A 20,275-nucleotide genomic window follows, 5' to 3' on the forward strand; every position below is an offset into this window, starting at 1 on the left:
AAGTCTGTTTGGGATTCCTTACCCAACTGTTGCGGTGACTCGGGGTTCCTGACAGGTACACAGTAGGTTTTTAATAAGTGTTTATTGATTGCTGATATTGGAGCATCAGCTGCAGGTTTGGAAAGTGTGGACCCAGTGATGGCCCACATGCTTCCTGTTCAAGGACCAGCCTCACTAAGGTCAGAGACACTCATCTCCAGGCGTCACAGATGAAGGTATGGAAAGAGTGAATTCCTTCAATGGGAGAAAGCCTGTGCAATAGACTTTAGGGAGAGATCTGAGAGCTGGGAACTCTTGCTGGAGGTTTCAGATATCAAGAGTCACCTACTCAAAAGATTCCAAGAAAAATGAAAAATGATTCAACCATTTTAACTCACCTAAAATCTGAATGCTGTTTTGAGTTAATCCACAGGTATGCAGCTCTAATGCTTTCAAGCTTGGGGTATTTTTCAACCCCTGCACAATAGTAGATAGACTGCAGCCAATGTTTCTATTTATGGAAAGATCAAATACTTCAAGATTCTGCATCCGGGGTAGCACCTGACCTGGCAAAAGGGAAAAATATCAATTATAAAATTATTTGGCACAAATCAATAATAAGAATATATTTTTAATTCAGGGAGGGACAAAAACCTGCTGAATTTCTTTGGATGAGTTACCTAATTCTGGAAGCTCTCCCACCATTTTGCCCTTGGCTCACCTTTTCCAGAGGCCTCTTACCTATAGATGCTGCATCTTCTGCTGTGAGATTACAGTCCATCAACTTTAGGATTTGGAGCTTGCTCCCCTCCTGGATTCCCTGGAGGATCTGGCTTAGGTTTCCTCCCACATTACTGTTCCAGGATAAGTTGAGTTCTTCCAGGTCTGGAGTAGTGTTAAGGACTTCTTCTGTAAGAAACTGGGCATGAGTCTATATAACTTGGTGGGGAAATGGGAAAAGAAGCCCCCAGGAACTCATTTGGGTCCTTTTTTGAGTTGAAACAGGGCCTTCTGTTGGCCCACTTGAATTCCATGGATACTATGCTTATATGAGCCAACAGAGACAGAATAACAGAATATTAGAAATGAGCAGCTGGATAGCAGTACAGTGGTTGGGGAAAAGTCTAGACTGGATAATTAAGAATGCTCCTGGCTCATTCAGGGGAAGGGGACTCTGGAGAAGGCAAGGGGACAGAGGGGACTGATTCCTCAGCCGGGGAGGGGAAGAAGCCAAATAGCTACCAGGTCAAATAACTTCGACCAGAGAATGCTAAGAACAAGATTTTTTCCTTGATGAGTAGAAGTCTGGTTCATAATCTATAAACCCTAGGAACGCTCTGGAGAATATAGGATAGTCATGTTTTTGACAGGGAGAAAAGTCAATAGGATCAGTCTGAAGCATGGGGCGTCCTCAGAGAAGGGCAGAGTGAACCAAGTTCCAAATTATGTGGGTACAGTCAGGAGCACCGACAGACTGATGCCTCCATAAAAGGACATAAAGGGGAAAGGATCCTCTCTTCTCTTTCCACTTTCTTCCTTGGAGATCTCAACATTCCAAATACTTCAAATCTCCCTTTCATCCACTCAGTTGATAAAACAGCCTCAGAGCACCTCAAATATCACTTGTTTAAAAATGACCTCATCATCTGTACCCCCCTCCCCAATACCCACTTGTCTTCTTTTTAATGACACCATTTTAAACCTGATCGTCCAGATTCAGTCCCTTGGATCCACACTTCTCTTTTCCCTCTTCCTCAGTCCTCACAACCTCAGATGACACCTTCTTTATGAGACATGTTTTAATTCCCCTCAGCCCTATTACCTTAGGGGTTCCTTTCCAATGTAATAATTATCTTCAAAATGTGTTTTTATAGTTCGTTTTCTCTCTCTCATCTATCCTCTATTAGAATGTAAGCTCTTTGAAGGCAGAGACCCTATCTTTCATTTTTTTATTTTCCTCCAGTGCTCAAAATGGTACCTTGTTTAATAAACATTTAATAATTTTTCCTTGATTTCAATCCATTATTTTTGTTGGTGTCATTAAGGAGATAAATTCTGATATAGGCATGGTAGACATTCTAAATGTTTTCCCAGTCATGCTTGGGGATGATTGTCTAGACATTAGAGCTCTGGATCTAGGATTTTAGGTTGTACTGTCCCTATCCGGGAATTCTTCCTATTCCCTCCTTCAAAATAGCCTATAATTAATTTCTTTCTATAAGGGGGAGGAAAGGAAAAAATGTAAATGTAAAAAGATAAAATATAAAAACGTAAAACTCAAAACCTTGCCAAAAATGATTGTTGAAAATTACCACCGTGTTGTTGGAAAAATAAATAAATATTAAAAAAAAAAGAAACCATGCATCATACCCAAAGCTAAGACATCATCAGTTGTGAGTCTACAGTTACTCAGTCGGAGGATTTTTAACTTGCTGACATGGTGAATTTGCAGCAAGATTGGCTTGAGAGCTCCACCTATGAAGTCATTCCAAGAAACATCCAGTTCTTCCAGGTCTGGGAGAAGAGGCAATAGAGCAACTAGGAAGAAATATAAGAAAACAGACATGTGCAGAAAATTCATTGGTATCACTAGACAGTAATCATTCATCTGTGTATATATATATATATATATATATATATATATATATATATATATATATATATATATATATATGTATACTGGGCTAGACCACCATCTTTATTTTTACTAAGTTGTCTATCTTTCATTCTGTTTTTATTCTTTGTGCTTAGAGATTATTCTAAGTGAGACTGGGAAGTGAAGGTGATATAAAAACAAACGACAAAATTTTTATTAAAAAGAGTACTTGTTGCTCATTGGCTTTTTTTCTTGCATATTTTGCAATGCAAGGCAAAATAAAAAACCTATAAAGGTAAAATTAAAAAAGAATAAAAAAGGTATAAAAAAGCAATTAAAGGTAAAACAAAAGCATGCTTTTATTTCCTGCAGTACAAACAGTGTGTTTGCTCTGGATTGTAGTCTTTGAACAAATAAACATAATATAATGTCTCTCCAGAAGATGTGAATGTACAATGAAGAGAGCAAAACCAAGATACACAGTGACTACAAAGCAAAGGAAAACAACACTAAAAGTCAACTGAACTTCAATAAAAATTCAATGACCAATTTTCATCTCAGAGAACAAATATTGAAATATATTTGCCCTTCTCTAACAATAAGAAGTGAAAGAGTATGCGTGAAGAATATTTCAAATGTGGTTTTACTCACTGGCCAGTCCCCTAGGACACTGTCATATGTGGTCAATTTTTTAGTTGAGTTTAAAAATATTTTAAAAAGTTAAGATTTTGATAAATCTGCAAATATGACATTGTCTATGTCAATGTAGGACCCCTTTGGCCATGCCTCATGTTTGGAAATGGAATGAAATGAGATACTTATAGAATATTTAACAGTTAACAATAGGAGATTGAGTTTTTTTTTATTTTTATTTTTTTTTGGCAAAGCAATGTGGTTAAGTGGCTTGCCCAAGGCCACACAGCTATAATTATTAAATGTCTGAGGCCGGATTTGAACTCAGGTACTCCTGACTCCAGGGCCGGTGCTCCAGCCACAGTGCCACCTAGCCGCACCAATAGGAGATTGATTTAACCATGCATGGCATAGAAAGGACATTGAGTATGGATTCAATGGAGTCCAACTCTCCTCTTCTTACTTCGACTGCTGCCATGCTGGAGCCATTTCCAAGTCAGAGGGAGAGCATCTCTGGCCTACACATGAGTCGGATTTGGAGTCTCCATTCCAAATTATATCAACAAACTGAGTCTAAGTCCTTAAGTCCATTATATCTCAAGGATAACTTTTAAGGAAAACCTTGACTAGCTTCTAAGGTAGATAGGACTGCAGCTGACACAAGGAATAACTGTTTTTCTTGTTCATAAATATTCCTCTTAAATGAATAGCTCTTGGAAGAAAAAAATCAAGGTAATCTCTCTTCCCATCAAGGTTCAAATTTAGACCAAGCAGATGTTTCCTGATAATGGTGCTCCTTTTTAATCCATGGGCAGTTAAAAAGGCACACATACCCTTTTCTTTTTGCAAGGCAATGGGGTTAAGTGGCTTGCCCAAGGCCACACAGCTAGGTCATTATTAAGTGTCTGAGGCCGGATTTGAACTCAGGTCCTCCTGACTCCAGGGCCAGGGCTCTATCCACTGTACCACCTAGCCACCCCAACACATATACCTTTGAGGTCTTCATAAGGCTCTGGTTTATCGACACATTTTGAGGACTAGTTATAAATACACAAACTCACTATTATAAAGTAATAATTGAAGAAAAAGAATGGCAAAAGAACAAACAATTAAAAATGATAAAAGAGGATTGAATATGAAATCATAACTATTACATGAATTATATGAATATAACATTGAGCAAAACAGTTCCATACATTAGATGACTGAAAATGGGGGTCTCATTCAGCACCTCTAGTCCATCACTTCTCTGGCAAAAGGAGGGTACCATGATTTATCTTGGGTCTTCTGGGGTCATGATTGATCATTGTATTGAGCAGAGGTCTTAATTCTTTCAGAGTTGTTTTTCTTGAAATCAGTATTGTTTTTGTAAACCTTGTACTTCTGGTTTTGCTCACTGTGAATTAGTTCATATAAGTCTTTTTAGGTTTCTCCCTTTCATCATCTTTTATGTCACTTTGGGAGAAATGCTTTTCTTTATTGCAAAGAACGCTTCAATGAATGTGGATGGGAAGGCAGGTCATGATTATATTAGGAATTATTGGCTATACCTAACAATAACACCCCCCAAATTCCAAATAAAATCAAAAGGCTATAAAAACAATACAAGGTTTCCTTCAACAGAAGCCGTGACTCAAATGCCAAAATGGCAGAGAAAAATTATAATGTATAGAAGAAAGAGGACTAGTCTAGGATCTCGGAGGCCTGAGTTTCAGCCCTAGTCTGGCTGCTAATTAACAGTATAAATTTGGAAAATTGCTTCTCTTCTCTGGACCTCATTCTGTAAAATGAATAGGTTGAAGTAAATTTGTTCCAGCTGTAATATATAGCTCATAATTTTTAAATTTTAAAGTTACTTTTCTGTGGAATTAGAAGTGACCTTATATGAGACTGTGAAAGTATTCCTGGTATTCCTCCCAAATGAGGATAGTGAGTCTCCAAAAAGGAAAATGACTTGCCCAAGGCTACCTGGATCAATCACAATGACCAGTGCTGTATTGGTTAGGTATGATAACATTTCTGCTAAAGCCTCCTTTTCTTTGCAGTATCCTAATGTTGGTAAAACATTAACAGCAGCAACCTCCCACCTAACCAACCTAGATATGATCTTTTTATTTGTAGATATTACATGTACATCATTTCTATGTCAGGATAGATGCAGAGTTTACTTAAATGAGTAATTCTTGGAGAGAGGAAAAAAGGTTGTCTCTTTTTCCCAAATTTAGGCCAAGCAGCTGTTTTTTGTTGATAATGCTATTTTTTACTCCATAGGTAATTAAAAAGCCACACATGGTCTGCCTTCTGGGGCCAAGGCAGGGCTCCAGTTTATCAATGTGTTCTGAGGACTCATTTAATCTGCAACCACAGATGTTGTCTGTGGAGCAAGAGGCAATTATGAGATAGATAATACCACTAAGAGGAAACAGGAACCAAAGAGACTTTCCTATAAACTCAAAGCAAACTCTGATTCTAGAATAAATATATACACATGGCATGTGGTGTATGATAACAATACAAATATCATTATAATTATTCTCATGGCAGAGATGGGGAAGCTGAGTTTTCGGGAAGAGGCTTTGCCTCTTGCCTGTAGCCCCCAGATCAATGAGAGTTTGATCCCAGGCCATTTCTCTTGTAGGTACCCACCAAGTTCAGTAGCGTCAGTTGATGTTAATCCACAGTTATTCAGATCGATGCTTCTGCTGTTGGGTTTCTTTCCCAGTTTCTGTAGAAACTGTTCTACCTCAGTTGAATTGGATCCTAAATCTGTTTTTGTTCCAAGTGACTGAGATTCTACTGTAAAAAAAAATTGTAGTTACTGAAAGATTCATTCCTTCGCTCCATCAGACCTCTCACCAAGACATGTTGTGCAAGATCCAAGCGCAATACCAATAAGAAATGTACTCGGGGTGGCTAGGTAGCACAGTGGATAGAGCACCAGCCCTGGAGTCAGGAGTACCTCAGTTCAAATCCGGCCTCAGACACTTAATAATGACCTAGCTGTGTGGCCTTGGGCAAGCCACTTAACCCCATTGCCTTGCAAAAACCTAAAAAAAATGTACTTAAAAGTTTACACATTGCTTTACATTTGGAGCATCTTGGACCCCTTTCACTTGCAGGAGTTCAGAAAGCTGGCCCAGGTTCTAGCTACATTGCTAGCAGAATCCTCTCTACACCATAGCTCAGAAACCCCTATCAATGAAATTATATTTAACTAGCATGTTAGAAGACACACTTTGTTCAAAAGCAAAAGAATTTAATGAAATAGAATAATCTTTAAAAACTCAACAGAACAGCTTCTGCCCACTCTTTGCCTATAGACTTAATGCCTATTGTTCCACAAATTGTCTCTTTATATAGGAAAGGGGAACTTATAAAGCAATACACTCAGAACATATATACATAAAATATACATAAAGAATATGTAGGTTTAAGATACCCAGATACAGGGGCAACTCAACAATTCAATGACACAGAGCCGCCAACATCTTTTGGAGATGATATGTCACTGCTGTCTCCCGTGCACACTCCTAAATGAGTAACACTAACCCTTGCACTCTGTTGGACATCCCTTTTTGACTCCAGTTGGTCTCCAGTTATCTCTAGGGATGTTTAAAATTTTCTGCCATCCACCAGGAATGTCATGCTTAATAAGTCTCTTTGTAACGGGGAAAGCTGAAGCTCTTACAGTCAATGATTAAGAATCTCTTCCCTTCGGATTGTACCAGATAACTCAAGCTAAGGTCATATCTACTCTATGAATTCTGTTCTTATCTACTTTTTCCCTTTTGCTCCTTCAATTTTCACTTATTGTCACAAGTTCATTTCTATCAATTTGTATTGTAACTCAACTGAAGACAGTCTCCCATAGAATACAATTTTATAAATGTATTACTGCTAATTTTTGTTAAATATATAAAAATAGAAAAGATGCTGAATTAATTTGTGGTGAGGAAATTATTTTTGATTTCCACCTATCATTCTCCTTCATTCTAGGCAAAAGGCTAGTAAGTTTTTAATCCTACCTTCTCCCACCACTGCTCCAGTAGCAACTAGTCTTTCCCTCTTCTCTTTAAATTCTTAATTTAAGTAAATAGTTTGCTGCTTTGGAAAATTACACAGGGCAGAATTTAAATGTCTACAACATACCATCATTAGTATCCTGATAGGCATCAAAATGAATATATAAAAGAGTTCCTGGGAATTTTCTCCAAGGCACTATAATTAATCACATTATAAAGGTATGAAACAAATAAGAACTCTTGTGGCTGAAGACTATTTAGAATATAATACAAACATATACAGTTAGTAGTATGGGTATTTGGACCAAAGCATTGCTTGTGAAATAAATAATTTTTAGCATATATTAGGAGTGATACTTTTTATAAAATTGTATTCTCTCATAGAGAGTGTAGAAAGGCATGATAATTGTGTTGTTTGTCTTTTGTTTTCAAAGAGGACCAGTGACATCATGGGTGATATCACTGAAGTTACCATAGTGGCACAAAAATCATAACTTTTTTTAAACACATAATATAAGTTGTAATTCTTTACAAAGCACACTATACAGATAATCAATTCTCCACTTTCTATGAAACATCCTAAGTAAGCTTAGTCACCAGCTATATAATCCTGGTACTTGTCCCTAAGTTTGTGGATGGCTCAAACTGACCATCACCACCTGGGGATTGGAATGGAATGGGGATTGTTGGCAGAGTCAAGCCAGCAATCATTTATTTAGTTCCTGCTGTTTGCCAGCCATTGAGTGTGCACTGATGAAACCAAGAAAGCCAAAAGACCATCCTCAAGGAACTCACAGTCTAAGAGGGGAGGTAACATGAAAACAACCATATCCAAACCAGACGCATCCCAGATATATCAGAGGCGATTTCAGGGGTAAAGCATTGGAAAGCATTCGGAGGCATTGGAAAAGTCTGCTTTCAGAAGATGAGATTCTAATGGAGATTTGAAGCCAGGAAATGGAGAAGAAGAGGGTGGATATTTCAGGCATGGGAAACAACTTGTGAAAATGAACAAAATCTGAGTTCAAATCTTGGCTGTGTGATCTTAGAAAATTAATTGAGTCTCAGTTCACTAATCTTTAAAACAGGTGAATGGCATGGACTAGATGGTATCTGAAGTCCCCTCCAACTCTCAGTCTAGGACCCACAAACCAATTACCCTATGGTGCAAATCCTAAGCTGGAGAAGGAAATGGAAACCACTCCAGCATCTCTACCAAGAAAACCCCAAATACGATCATAGAGAGCTGGAAGATGCTGAACCACCACCACAGCCATTTATTCTGTATATTTAAGGTCATCGTTTTTATTTCAAGCACCTTCTTTTGGATTTTTTTCTCCTGTGAATAGATGGGCATCCTATTTGTAGCTACTTTATACGGTCCTGACTTGGTAGGTATATAAAGCTACCAGCCTTCCACCCATTTTTAAAAATTTGTCTGAACAAATATTATTGACTCAAAAAAAGAAATGAAATTTAGATTTTAGTTCTGAGATTTCTTCGAATTTCATCCGCACTTCTGTGCTATTTCCAGTTGTTATTCGTGTTTACAACCAAAAGGCCAGGGCTCAGGCCGCTACGTATTTCTTCCTGGCTACTCGCCTAAAATGAAGATATGATGCCATTTAGCAATCAGTGCTGATTTAGTTCCAGTGGTCTTATCATCAGAACAAGCACATTTTACAAAGGCTTCCCACAGTCTAGACACAGCATTGATCACCTCCCTCCCCCCATCTCCCTCCCCCAGCTTCCCTTCATCAAGCACACTGGAAGAAAAGCAGTTGTCATTTTTCCCTTTCCTTTAGTTTTTGACAATTGTGTGATCATTCCTCTTGTCAAAGCTAACCCCTGCTTGTATGCCCTTAATCCGCTCCCCTCCCACCTTCTCCAGGAGATGACTTCCTCAAACATCCCCCTCCTCTCAAATCTTCAATCCCTCTCTGGTTTCTTTCCCTACCTCCTTCAGAAATGTCTAGGTCTTTCCCCATCTTAAAAAAAAAAAAAACCCTTCACTAATAAATGTTGAAGGGGATGTAGGAAAACTGGAACACTAATGCACTGTCAGTGGAGTTGTGAGTTGATCCAACATTTTGGAGAGCAATTTGGGAGTATACTCTTTAATGCAGCAATGCCACTAAGTCTGTATTCTAAAGAAATCTTAAAAAAGGGAAAAGGATCTACATGTATAAAAATATTTAAAGGAGTTCTTTTTGTGGTGGCAAAGAATTAGAAACTAAGGGGATTTGCTCATCAACTGGGGAATGACTGAACAAGTTGTGGTATACGAATGAGATGGAATATTATTGTTCTGTAAGAAATGATGGGCATATGGGGCAGCTAGGTGGCATAGCAGATAAAGCACTGGCCCTGGAGTCAGGAGTACCTGGGTTCAAATCCGGTCTCAGACACTTAATAATTAATTACCTAGCCGTGTGGCCTTGGGCAAGCCACTTAACCCCATTTGCCTTGCAAAAGCCTAAAAAAAATAAAGAAAAATAAAAAAAAAAGAAATGATGGTCAGGCAGATTTCAGTAAGATTTTCATGAACTGATGCTGAGTGAAGCAAACAGAATTAGGAGAACATTGTACTCAGCAACAGTAGCATTGTGTGATGATCAACTGTGATGGACTGGGCTCTTCCCGACAATGTAGTAACCCAAGACAGTCCCAAAAGATTTGTGATGGAAAATGTCATCCACATCCAGAAAAAAGGAATTTTGGTTTGAATGCAGAACAAAGCATAGTTTCAAAGTATATTTCCACTTTTTTGAATTTTTTTCTTTCTCATGTTTTTCTCCTTTTTGTTTGGATTCTTCTTTCACAATTAATGTGGAAATAAGTTTAACATAATTGTTAACCTATATCAGATTATTTGCTATCTTGGGGAGGGAGAGGGAAGGAAAGGAGGGAGAAAAATGTGGAACTCAAAATCTTACAAAAATAAATGTTGCAAACAAAAATAAATAAATAAATAAAAGTAATGAATTACTTTTTGGGGAAAAACCTTTGTCAAAAACCTGAAAAGACTTACTTGAACTGATGCAAAATGAATGAGCAGAACCAAGAGACACTGTACACAATAATGGCAACATTATGCCATTATCAACTATGAATGACTTAACTCTTTTCAGCAATATAATGATCCAAGACAATTTCATGATGGAAAATTCTATCCATATCCAGTCAAAGAACCCATGGAGGTTGAATACAAATTGAAGCATGCAATTTTTACTTCATTTTTTTCTTTTTTTCTGACTTCCTCTTCTCCTTCCTCCTTTTCTTCCTCCTGTTTTTCTTACCTTCCTCTCCTCATCCTTTTCCTCCTTCTTCTCCTCTTCCTCTTCCCCTTTCCCTTCTCTTCCTCTCCTCTTTCTCCTATCTCTTCTTCCTTTTCTTCTCCCCCTTCACTCTCCTTTTTCCCTTCATTATTATTATCAGTAGCAGCAGGTTACATTTGACACTGTTAGCCACTTTTCCCTCTAATACACTCTCTCCTTTTTGAGTTTTTGTGACACTAGTCTCTTCTGGTTCTCTTCTTCTGTTTAAACAATCCTTATACTCCTTTGCTAATTCATCATCCATATCTTGTCCCTTATCTATGGTGTACCCCAAGGTTCAGTCCTAGGTCTCTTATCATTTCTCTCTTTACATTCTTTCTCTGGGTAACCTTCTCCAGGCTTAATATCCCCAGTTTCTTCCTAATATGATCCCAATATGACTTACTCATTATTCTATGGATACTCTGCCAGTTTTTACCTATGTCATGCCCCAAACTTAACGTTATTTCCATATGTGGTCGGACCAGGGCAATATCCAATGTAAACTTCATTTTCTAATTCCTGGAATCTATGCCTTCTTTAATGCCACTTAAGATGATATTAACTCTTTTCAACTGCCAAAAATAGATTAGAATTCATTGATTACCAGACTGCCTTCTTTTAAATCAAAGGTTCTTAATCCAGGATCACTGCCTAGATCTATGGATACATTGCAAAGGATCTATAATTTTAAATAGGAAAAATGTATCTTTATTTTTGCTGTTAAATTTATCATTTCCTTCAGTTATTTAAAAATATTATTTAGATAAGGGATCCACAGGCTTCAGTGGCTAAAGACCTTTGTTATAGAGAGATACTTCATTCTAGCTTCAAAAACCAAGATGACCTAAAAGAACAAATTCCAGCAGAACACAAGAAAAATCTTCCACTGCAATAAGAATGCTTTTGTTTATAGAAACTTCCACATTTTTCAGTATTGAGTTGTTGTTTTTTTGTTTTGTTTTTTAGGGTTTTTTGCGAGGCAAACGGGGTTAAGTGGCTTGCCCAAGGCCACACGGCTAGGTCATTATTAAGTGTCTGAGACCGGATTTGAACCCAGGTACTCCTGACTCCAGGGCCGGTGCTGTATCCACTGCACCACCTAGTCGCCCCCAGCTAACTTTAAGTTGTAGTTTTTCTTAAAAACAACTCAATACTGGGGCGGCTAGGTGGCACAGTGGCTAAAGCACCGGCCCTGGAGTCAGGAGAGTACTTGGGTTCAAATCCGGTTTCAGACACTTAATAATGACCTAGCTGTGTGGCCTTGGGCAAGCCGCTTAACCCCGTTTGCCTCGCAAAAAACCAATTAAATAAATAAAGTTAGCCAGATCTTACCTGCTTCTGAGGTGTTTGGTGTCTCAGAGTTGGTCTCAGTTTGGGTTTTAATCCCAGCCTCAGTTTCCATCTCAGGTTGAGAATCGGTTGTTTCCAGCTCACTGTTCTCCTTTTTAAGGTCACTTTGGGGAGGGTTGGGTTTAGACCCTTTGAACAATCTGCTGACCAAGGAGCTCTGAGACTTCCCCTCTTTCTCAGAGGATTTTTTCCTCTGTAGTTGATTCATGAATAAGCTAAAGGGGGATTTTCTCAAATTGCCTCCTTCTGGTTGCTTCTCTTCTTTGGATTCTGAAAAAAAAAATATAGTGTTCAAAGGTTTACATCTTCCATGGCTCTAAAGCCAAGCTTCTGTCATGTTCTTTCCTCTTCATTTTCATCACTAGTATTGTGTGAGGCAATTAAGGATGAGTTAAATGTAGGCCCTGGGAACCAAGCCTTGATTAAATCTAAAGTAAACTTCGCTTTTTACCTTTAATCCTAAGTAGCATTTGTTGTCACCAATGCTAACCTAGACAAGCAACACGGGTCTGTAAGTCTTTTTTTTAGAGGCTTCACTATATCCATCTCTCTGGGTCTCAGTTTCCTCATTTTTAAAATGTGCAGGTTGACCTACATACTGGTTCCTACCAGCTCTAAATCCAGGCTCTTGGGAAGCAAATAAAAAGTAATTTCTTAAGGGCTTACTATGTTTGAAGTATTAGGCTAGGCACTGGGACCACTGATTTTTATTTTCATTTTACTTCATCTGGGAAAAAATGTTGGAGGAGGAAGGGGAGTGGCTAGTCTTGAAAATCTTGGAGAAAGTCCTGTAAAGACCTTTATTTTTTTTAAAGAAAATAGCAAAGAAAAATAGAAGAAGAAAAAAAGAACCTCTGCATCCAAAGCCAGGTTTTGAGGAGTTAAAAGGAAACGAAAAGGTATAGCAGGATGTAGTCCTGTTTACAAAGGAAACCACACCCACCCACCCTATGGTCCAGGGTTAAACCCAGAGGTGAGCGATGACCTCATTATTGGGTCGAATGGGGGTGGAGCCAAGAAATCTGAGGATTTAAAGTTTAAAAATCCTCTGGCCCAATCCCTTGGATTGGCAGGTGAAGAAACTGAGCCAAAGATGGGAGCGATAAAAAGAAAAATGGGGCTAAAAAAAAGAATATCCACTCATAGGAATGAAGGGATGAATGGAGAAGAAGAAAGAAATCTAAGAGGTTGGAAAAGAAATCATCAAAGAATTTCGGAGCTGGAGGGGACCTAATTAGAGAGTCAATGTGTCTTGGTTTTGCCAATTGTAAAACAAAGAAGAAAGACTGGATAATGCCTAAGATTCTTTCTGAATCTAAATGGTTTAAATATCCATGGATGCCCACCAAGTGCCTGTTCTTTTCCCTCCCTGCTTACACCTTAGTGATTCAGCACTTATTAGTTTGCAGAAATAAATACTTTACCTAAATCTACACGATTAGGATGGAGCAGGGTACATAGACCATCAGGTACTCGGATGCTTTTTTGTTGTTGCTTTTATAAATTTTTATTTATTTAAGGCAATGGGGTTAAATGACTTCTCTAAGGTCACACAGCTGGGCAATTATTAAGTGTCTGAGATAAGATCTGAACTCAGGTCCTCCTGACTCCAGGGTCAGTGCTCTATTCATTGCACAATCTAGCTACCCCTCCTGGATGCTTTTTCAAAAAAAAAAATATTAACAGATCTTTATTTATAATTAGATCAACAATAATCCCTGATATTTCTAAAGTATTAAAAGCTTGTGCAGGGGTGGCTAGGTAGCACAGTGGATAGAGCACCAGCCCTGGAGTCAGGAGGACCTGAGTTCAAATGTGGCCTCAGACACTTAATAATTACCTAGCTGTGTGGCCTTGGGCAAGCCACTTAACCCCACTGCCTTGCAAAAACCTAAAAAAAAAATAAAGCTTTGTGAAGTGCTTTTCCTTGCAGAAGCACTGTGAGGAGGTAAATTAGATGTTGCAACATTATTTTTCCCTTTTTTTTGAAGAAGAAGAAAAGATACTATTGAGGAAATTTATAATTAAGAAAACAAAGTGGACCGACAAGCCATTAGGAGTAAATATTGGTCCATGGATGTTGTTTTACTTCCTTTGTATCTGACTCTTATTTGGGGTTTTCTTGACAAATATATTGGAGTGATTTGCCGTGTTCTTTTCCAGCTCATTTACTAGGTGAGGAAACTGAGGCAAACAGGGTGAAGTGACTTGTCCAGTGTCTGAGGCTGATTTGAACTCAGGAAGACACATCTTTCTGACTCCAGGTCTGGAACTCTATCCACTGGGCCACCTTGATACATGTTGAATATATATATATATATATACATATATTATATATATACATATATATATATACAGAAAAGTTCACAAATGGGAAGGAATAGAAATGTAAAATGCACAGATGGAGAACTAATTATTATTTGTATATGGCACGATTTGTTTTCTGACCTAGTGTTTCTTGCCAATAAAATAGCACATAAGCAAATGCAAAATTCTTATTATCCTCAAATTGCTCTCTTACATATCAAATGAATTGGAACAAGCTTGAATTATGAAAGCAAGCATTATATCAGAATGGACTGTCTAATTTTGCATGGATTTGGTTACTTGCATTATCATCTTCTCCTCCATTGAATGTGAGTTTCTTAAAGGTAGGGACCATGGTTTTGCCTTTCTTTGTATCTGCAAAACTTAACACAGGGTCTGGTCCAGGCTGATAAACACTTATTGTCTGACTGGCACAAACCAGCAGAAAATGGTGGCAGATGAATGTATTATCATGATGAAGTTTGAGAGGTGCAAAGTGAAGAAAACAGAGCAGGAGAACAATACTCTGGATGACTATAGTGAAAAGAGGATTTGATTTCAAGTTAGAAAGGACCTGGGCTCCCATCCACTTTCTCTTTTCTGCTTTTGGGATCTGGTCACTTCCATTCTTTAGTTTTCAGCTAATTAATCTATAAAATTAGGGAAATTAATCTCCAGACTTTCTAAGATTCTTCCAACTTTAAATCTTAGATATAAGGAACACATGATGAAACACATTCCTTCACTATGTAGAGAGGTAGAGGTCTATGGGAACAGATTGCCTCTTATACTGTTGAGCACAATTCCTGCAATTTTCCACCAAATAATATTTGTTACAAAGGAAAGTTCCATGGTTTTCTCCCAGGGGAAGTAAGAATGTTTAAAAGGACATGAATAGAACAATTAAAAAACCCCAAAAGCCAATATTTCTTCTAATTTGCTTTGTTTTCCAGAAATAAAATGTTATATTTTCGCTAGACAAGCAACATCAGAATAATGTACTTAAATCAGTAATTTTCCTTGCCTATAAGCCATCATTCTCTGTTTTCTCTCTGCCTGTCATTCTTTGTCTCTGTCTCTGTCTTTGTCTGTTTCTGAGTGTCTCTCTCTTTGTACTAGGCAGAGAAAAGAAACTTACCTTTTTCCATTTTGTGGGTCAGATTAAAATGGGTTAGCAATTCAGCAAGTGTGGTTTCAGGACCTTGAAAAATGCCTTTTTCAGCTTCTGGGATAAAAACATGCCTTTAGAGTGGCTTATCCAAGAGAGAATGCATTTCCTGAATGGTTTCTTTCTTCCCCAAATTGACCCAGATGCTCAGTTCCAAAGCCAACTAGGCTTTCTATGACCTGCATCAACTGGACCTCAATAGCCTACCTCAGAGCCTCGGGAAAGAACACAAAAGGTAAGAAAGTAGTCTTGAAAGTGGAGCTTCTCAGAAAATCTTCTGACTTTGTAAAGAGAAAAAAAAATGAAACATGGCCTCCACCCCTCAGGAAATGACATGGAGGAGTGACTTTCCTACCTGCCAAGGTCTGCCAGGGATGGTGTGGACCAGGCTCAGCCATGAAGATGAAGTCTCCAAGATTCCTGAGAATTTTCCACCTTGCTACCAGCCTTAAGAAGGCAGGTGATAACCATGAGCCCCACCAGGCTCCTATTCACAAGGAACTGTGCAAATAATGATAGCAGTGGGTCTTTTGGTCAATTGTATTCTTGTCAAAGGAGCAGAGCAGAGAAGGAACTCAAGTGAACAAATATAATAAATATTGTTACACCTGTCAAGAATGAGGAATTCAGAAAGGTCTAGATAAATAAAGCAGAGAGAAGGAAACAGAGAAACAACATATGTGTACTCAATGACTATAGTCATACAATCTAAGAAACAATAAAAGGAACCCTAATGCTATATCATTCATTTTTGTCTTTAGAAAAAATTCTGAACTTAGCAATCACTAAATAAAATGAGCATTTCCAGTATTCATTGCAGAATAGAGGCTGATTTTGCATGAAATTGCAGATCTCTATTAAGTACAAATTGCTTTGCTTTTTTTTTTTTAGATTTTTCAAGGCAATGGGGTTAAGTGGCTTGCCCAAGGCCACACGGCTAGGTAATTATCAAGTGTCTGAGGTTGGATTTGAACCCAGGTACTCCTGACTCCAAGGCCGGTGCTCTATTCACTGCACCACCTAGCTGCTTTGCTTTTAAAGAAATTCAACAAGTCACTTTTTCTCCCCTCTCATTTACTCTTTATTTTCCAATTACAAGCAAAGATAATTTCTACCCTCCCTTCCCACTTCCCTCCCCGTAACAGCAAACAATCTGATGTTGGTTGTACATGTTAAATTGAGTTTCACATATTTCTATATTAGTCAAGCTGTGAAAGAAGAACTGGAACTAAGGGGGGAAACATGAGAATAGAAGAAAAATGTAAAAGAAGTTCTTAAACAGTGAATGCAGTCCGCTTTGCTCTGCATTCAGAGTCCCTAGTAGCTGTTCTGTTCGGGCTGTGGAGGGCATTTTCCAAGACAGGTATCAGAATTGCCCTTGATCACTGAACTACTGAGAGAAGCTGTGTCCATCTCAGTTGAGTATGGCCCTGTGTCGTTGTTCATGTGTATAATGTTCTCTTGGTTCTGCTCACGCGATGTCACCTTCAAAGATAGTCAATCTGTCTGTGATTTCTCTGACCTTGTTTCTGGTCCCTTGTCATTGCTTTGGGGGAGCCCTATCCTAATCTTTATGCTTAGTCTCCTCTAATTAGAATTTGAGCTCTTTGAGAGTAGCAACTAACTCAAATTTCTGCCTCTTTCTCTAGTATTTGATACATGCTTTCTTCATTCATTCGTTCATTCATTCAATTAAGGGAACTATAGCCTGGGGAAGGGGGAAGAAAAATAATGCGATAGAACTCTTCTATAGGTCTTAGGATCATAGATGTGGATGGAGCTGTCCAGTAGCCTTAGGAGTTACCTAATCCAATCCCTTATTATTATTATTATTATTATTATTTTAATAGATGAGGAACCTGGATTTAGAGAGCTGAAAGTGAGGTCCAAGATGCCATAAATAAATAAGTGCTCAAAGTGGGATATTTAACTTGATACTTCTTTCCCAGTCTCTGAGTGACAGCATTTCTGTCCACATCTTGAAGGGTTTGAGTACTGAAGTTTTTATCCTTTGAGGCTTAAGGAGAGGGATGAGGGCATGTTCTGAAAAACTAAGCTGTTGGCTTAGTTGCAAGCACACCTTGCCTCATCTTCTGACAAGAGATTAACTTGGACTTTTGTACTTTGCCTCATGGTGACTTCTTAATCCTGCACAGATTCCTAAGAATTAGACCATTAGCAGATTAATGGGATAAATTGACTTTGGAAATGCTGGGGGGGGGGGGTCATGAGGAAGAGGGAAAAAGGAAGGCTGTAGAGAGAGCACAGAAATTCTCCCTGGATCTATAAATCAAGTTAGGATTTTCTCTTGGTTTATATATGGTCTATTCTAAAAATGGAGATATGAGGGGAAGTAGCGTGATGTAATGTGGGTGGGGAGAAGAGTTGTAAAACCTATGTTATAGGGTTGTTGAGAGGTCCTAAGGAGAAAATGTTTGTATTAGTTTTTTAGACCCTGTCTAAACACCAACTAATGATAATAATGATTGCAGCATACATTCATGTAGAATTTTGGAGTCTGCAAAATGCTTTATGAATGGTTTGTATTGGGGTGGCTAGGTGGCACAGTGGATAAAGCACCAGCCTTGGAGCCAGGAGTACCTGAGTTCAAATCCGGCCTCAGACACTTAACAATTACCTAGCCGTGTGGCCTTGAGCAAGCCACTTAACCCCATTTGCCTTGCAAAAACTTTAAAAAGAAAAAAAATGAATGGTTTGTATTAGATGGATTTGGTGCTTTCTTTGTCTATTAATTTATATTTAATATAGAAGGTCTGGTAAGTTTTAATTCCTGGAATACTAATGAGATTTTGATTTAAATGTAGAAGAAGATAAAGCTAGAGGCAGTGATGATGTATCATGTATCAGAGACAGCATAATACTTGGGGTCAGGGAGATCTGGGTTCCGATCCTGCTGTAGCCATTTAGTGTTTGATCTTAGACAAATTCTCTCCAGATGATTACTATCTTTATCTATAAAATGAGAGACTGTTTGATGTCCTTCTAGAACTCTTTCTACTCTAAATAAACCTATGATTTTCTGGTCATTGACAGAGATTGATTTTTTTGAAAAGATCAAATTTCACTTCCTTCAGAGAAAATGTTTTCTTTTCTTTTGGTTTAGGAAAACCTTAACATGTCAGTATATTAAAATAGATTATGTAGGCTAAAAAAATTAATGTAAAGACTGATGCTAGAATAACAAGTCTGAGTCTGTGAGGATGGTCTTTGAGAACTAGAAAATTCTAATTGGCTGAGTTTATACAGGTGGTTAGTCCTTTCTTTGTAATTTACTTGAATGGCCAATCTGTTGAGTTCACCCAGGGCCTATAAGCTTAATGACATTTTATAGGTAGATGTGTCACTGCACTATTTGGAAGAAATTTTGTGTTAACTTTTGTGTTAAGGAAGATGGAAGTCCCAACATGCAGAACATTTAATGATTTCTGGAGATTGAGGTAAGGGACTTTGGAGAGGATTCAATTCAACCTAGCATCTTAGGGACATCATCACCTTCATTTGGACAAGATACTTGTGGCTCCACATAAACTCAACATTGCAGTAGCCCCCATGATTATGTTTACTTCTATTAGTCAGGCAGAGGAAACAATTTGTTGAAAACAAAATTATTATTTTTTTTTAGGTTTTTGCAAGGCAAATGGGGTTAAGTGGCTTGCCCAAGGCCACACGGCTAGGTAATTGTTAAGTGTCTGAGGCTGGATTTGAACTCAGGTCCTCCTGACTCCAGGGCCGGTGCTCTATCTACTGTGCCACCTAGCTGCCCTCAAAACTAAATTATTTAATGAAAGAGCATAGTAAGAAAATAATAGTATGACAGCTCTCCCATAAATGGGGGGCTGCACAATGTCCCACAAATACACACACAATTGGCCGGAATAGTACACACACATCTGGAGAACATGTCTGACCAGAACCCATGAGTGAGATGTTAGACCCATAGGGAATACATAGCCAGGGTTCACAGGAGAGGATCATATACCTCTTAACTCTGCAGGTGATGGCACCTCATTGCTCCCACTAATCTCGTGGCTACTGCTGGGTATGTAGACTCTTGTAGGTGTTGCCCTGTTGATGTTCCAGTTAGAAACTTGAGCTTCGAAATTCTTTTTGCATCCTCAGCACTTAAGACAGTAACCAGCATACAGCTGGAGTTTTAAAATTTTTGATTGAATAATTTCAAGGATTAAAGGATTTTGTGGAATCAGATATGATATTTATGAACCAATGATCATCAAGAATCCTGGTGGTGATGCTTAGATTATGGCGTATGTAAATATCTGTGTAGTTCTTCCATAGGGACACTTGCTTTTGACACTCAGCAAGGTGGTAGAGCTGTGTTCACTTAATGGAATGGAGGCAACCTAGCCAAGAATTGCTTCCTACTTGAATTAACTTGCTGATATTACTTTGGGTCTTTTCTAACTGTCATTTTCCCATTTTCTTTAGGGATTTGTACAGCCACTTAGATGTGAAAAAGTGACTCACATTTATGTTAACTCTTGGGTTAGAGTACTTGATGGGAATACTTATTTTTTTAGTAAATGTTTTCCTCCCCTATTACGAGGCAATATTTTCAACAATTAAAACCAGTGAACAAATGTCTTTTAATAGATTTGGATGTTTTACCTCATATTTTGTAGCCTCAAATAACTATTTCATCAGAAAGAGATTTCCTCATTTCATGATAAATAAACCTATTTATTTTCTGTTAACCATAATAAAGTTGATTTTGGACATTTTTAAAAAGTTTATTGATCGTTGATTGTAAAGATTTTCCTCTGCTAGCAGTTTTTGGCTTCAGCAAGAATCCACAGCTGAGGCACTCCTTCCCCATAAAAAGAAGAGCAGGCTCGGTTGTCTCACTTTTAATTCAGAGTCC

The 20,275-nt window shown here is 38.2% G+C and overlaps 1 protein-coding gene across 6 annotated transcripts in view; it reads right to left on the bottom strand.

Annotated features, from left to right (window-relative positions):
• LRRC31 (leucine rich repeat containing 31) overlaps window positions 1-15,953 on the bottom strand; it is a 35,724-nt gene extending 19,771 nt beyond the window's left edge. The window contains exons 1-6 of one of the 6 annotated variants that reach the window (XM_074190885.1): window positions 15,731-15,951; window positions 11,883-12,170; window positions 5,855-6,004; window positions 2,350-2,517; window positions 721-888; window positions 378-545 (exon numbers count right to left, since the gene is read on the bottom strand). In XM_074190885.1, the coding sequence (XP_074046986.1) occupies window positions 378-545; window positions 721-888; window positions 2,350-2,517; window positions 5,855-6,004; window positions 11,883-12,170; window positions 15,731-15,773 (985 nt within the window). In that variant the 5' untranslated portion in view covers window positions 15,774-15,951. The other 5 variants (XM_074190882.1, XM_074190881.1, XM_074190880.1 and 2 more) reach the window with 5 other exon arrangements.
• Window positions 15,954-20,275: the final 4,322 nt, after the last annotated feature.

Source organism: Macrotis lagotis, chromosome 6 (assembly GCF_037893015.1).
Source record: "Macrotis lagotis isolate mMagLag1 chromosome 6, bilby.v1.9.chrom.fasta, whole genome shotgun sequence".
NCBI lineage: Eukaryota > Metazoa > Chordata > Mammalia > Peramelemorphia > Peramelidae > Macrotis > Macrotis lagotis.